The sequence below is a fragment of the Seriola lalandi genome, unplaced genomic scaffold, assembly GCF_002814215.2.
Source record: "Seriola lalandi dorsalis isolate HSWRI2012SDOR001 ecotype SW California unplaced genomic scaffold, Sedor1 jcf7180002051213, whole genome shotgun sequence".
Classification (NCBI taxonomy): domain Eukaryota; kingdom Metazoa; phylum Chordata; class Actinopteri; order Carangiformes; family Carangidae; genus Seriola; species Seriola lalandi.
Genome location: NW_019521766.1, coordinates 1942 through 4313, shown reverse-complemented (window position 1 = coordinate 4313; position 2372 = coordinate 1942). Strand labels below are relative to the sequence as shown.

General features: G+C 50.1%; 1 protein-coding gene across 1 annotated transcript in view; it reads right to left on the bottom strand.

Annotated features, from left to right (window-relative positions):
- Positions 1 to 2302, bottom strand: part of LOC111649562 (spectrin beta chain, erythrocytic-like) — a 4218-nt gene extending 1916 nt beyond the window's left edge. The window contains exons 1-2 of the mRNA XM_023399321.2: positions 1674 to 2302; positions 724 to 875 (exon numbers count right to left, since the gene is read on the bottom strand). Coding sequence (XP_023255089.1) covers positions 724 to 875; positions 1674 to 1761 — 240 coding nt within the window. The 5' untranslated portion in view covers positions 1762 to 2302. The remainder of the gene's footprint in view (positions 1 to 723; positions 876 to 1673) is intronic.
- Between the last annotated feature and the right edge of the window lie 70 nt (positions 2303 to 2372).

Sequence of the window (2372 nt, the reverse complement as noted above, 5' to 3'; positions counted from 1 at the left end):
AACTCACCTGTTTATATAACTCACCTGTTTACATTTTATTATGGACTACAGCTATTGAGGATTGAGGGGCGTGGCCTCTTTAAGTGACAGGTGGGTGCAACAAAGTGACATTCACCTAAGTCTCAGCTCCACCCATGCCCCTCCTCTTTGACCATGTTTGGATTAGCTGGAAGTTAGGAGGCGGAATCAGACACTGCCAAGATGGCGACAGTGGAGCAGCTCACTCTGAGCTTCAGAAACCTGTGGCTGACGTCACAGAGGCGACGGCCATCTTTATTTACAGTCTGTGGTTTAAAGACATGACATCACTGACGAATCCACAATAAAAGTCTCATTAACCTGAAGGACCACAGGACGTCAGCTGGATCAGAGCCAGGACTCAGATACCTTATCTGGACCGGTCTGGTCTGGACCCAGGATCAAGGCCAATAACTCCACCAGCTCCAAAGGCGCTCACAGAAACTCCAAAAAGTTTTATGTCGTGAGAGGGAAAACAGGAAGTAGGACACACCTGGTCCAACTCTCACACGACAGATCTCTGCTGACCCACTGTTTATCTGAGCGTCTCTGTTCACAGTCTCATCACTGATGTGTCAACAGACTACATTACCCAGCGGCCTCTTACTCATGTGTATTTATACATTATCGTACGTGTGTGTATCACAGCCTCCTCACAGCTGTGTGTGTAGTGTATTGTTGTGTGTGTAGTTGTGTGTCACTCACCAGCCTCTCTCCTGACAGAACCTCCAGCAGTTTGATCAACATGCGTCCGTCCCTCAGGTCCATGTAGAGGTCTGTGATCCTGCAGGACACTCTGGACAGGTGAGAGTTCACCCACTTAGTGAAGGTCTTCTTCTGCACCGCCTCCCGCTCATCTGCACACACACACAAGGACACACACACACACACACACACACACACACACACACACACACACAGATTAGTAAAGACACATTCTTTGAGAGTTATTCTGGTGTTTGACCTTTGACCCAGAGGAAACAGGAAGAGAGGGGTAAATGAATTGAGCAGCAGGGAGGGTGTTTCCTTCATCCAGCAGAGAGCCAATCAGCAGCGGCCTTCACAGATCGACGTCACCTGGACAAACACTTCACCCTCTACAACGATTAAATTACTGCAGCGGTGTGAATCCTACTTCCTGTCCTGATGAATGATTCAGAACCGAACCGGTCAGACCAGGACCGGGACCAGGACTGACAGTCTGGTCTCTCACATCATTAACCTGCAGGCCAGGCTCCGCCCACTGAAGGAGGACGTATTGATTACTGATTGATCAGACTCTGCACATCCTGCTGCAGCGCATCTCACTGTGACCTCACAGGAAGTGTTACAAAATAAAAGTTTTTCCTCTCTGTCAGTGAAGCTCCATCCAAGACCTGAACAAACTTCAAACCAGGTCTGGACCATGTTCAGGTCCAGGACCAGGTTCAGGTCCAGGACCAGGTTCAGGTCCAGGTCACACCTGAGGAGGAAAAAGGACTCAGAGGCCCCCCCCCCCCATCATCCTGTGACCCTCAGACTGGTCAAGGGACCTGCTGCGAGGTCTCACCCCTCAGATTGGAAACCACTGAGTTCAATGACGATCACGTCATCATCATCATCATCATCATGCTGACCTCTGACCTCAGTATCACTGCCCCCCCTGGTCTTCTTACCTTGCAGCTGTTTGAATCGACCCTCCAGCTGGTTGTAGTTGACCTGCAGGTGAGCCGGGTCGGCCGACGCCCACTCCACCTCCATCATTAATATTCACAGCTAATACACACAGATCCAGACCAAATCCAGACCAGATCAGACCACCAGAGTCCGACACCTGAAGAACAAACGTGGTGCAGCAGATCCAGGTCGTGGTCTCAGTCCAGAACTGAAGGAATCCTCCTCAGAGTCGTCTCAGGTTCACCTGCTCGTCACCTGACATCATGTCGACAGCAGCCCAACACAAACCTTCTTCTCTGTTTCAGAACCAGAATCCAAACTGATTCTTAAAAACACAACCATAAACAAAGTCCAGACGGTCTGAGTCACAGAGACTCGGACTGATTCAGACCTGAGGAAGAAGAAGAAGAAGAAAAGACTCTGAAGCTCAAATCCACAAAAAGACTTTAAATCCAGCAACTGAGACACGACTGTCCTCGTGTCGTCCAGACGTGAAAGAAAAGAGTCCAGAGGTCAGAGCGCCGAGCGCCGAGCGCAGCGTCTGTGTGTGTGTTTCCGGCCCTGCCCAACACTTGAAGCAAGGCATCAGCAGCTACATGCTGCTCATTCTTCTGCTGCTCAGTTTTCCTGTTCCCTCCAGAAACACACACACACACACACACACACACACACACACACACACACACACACACACACAC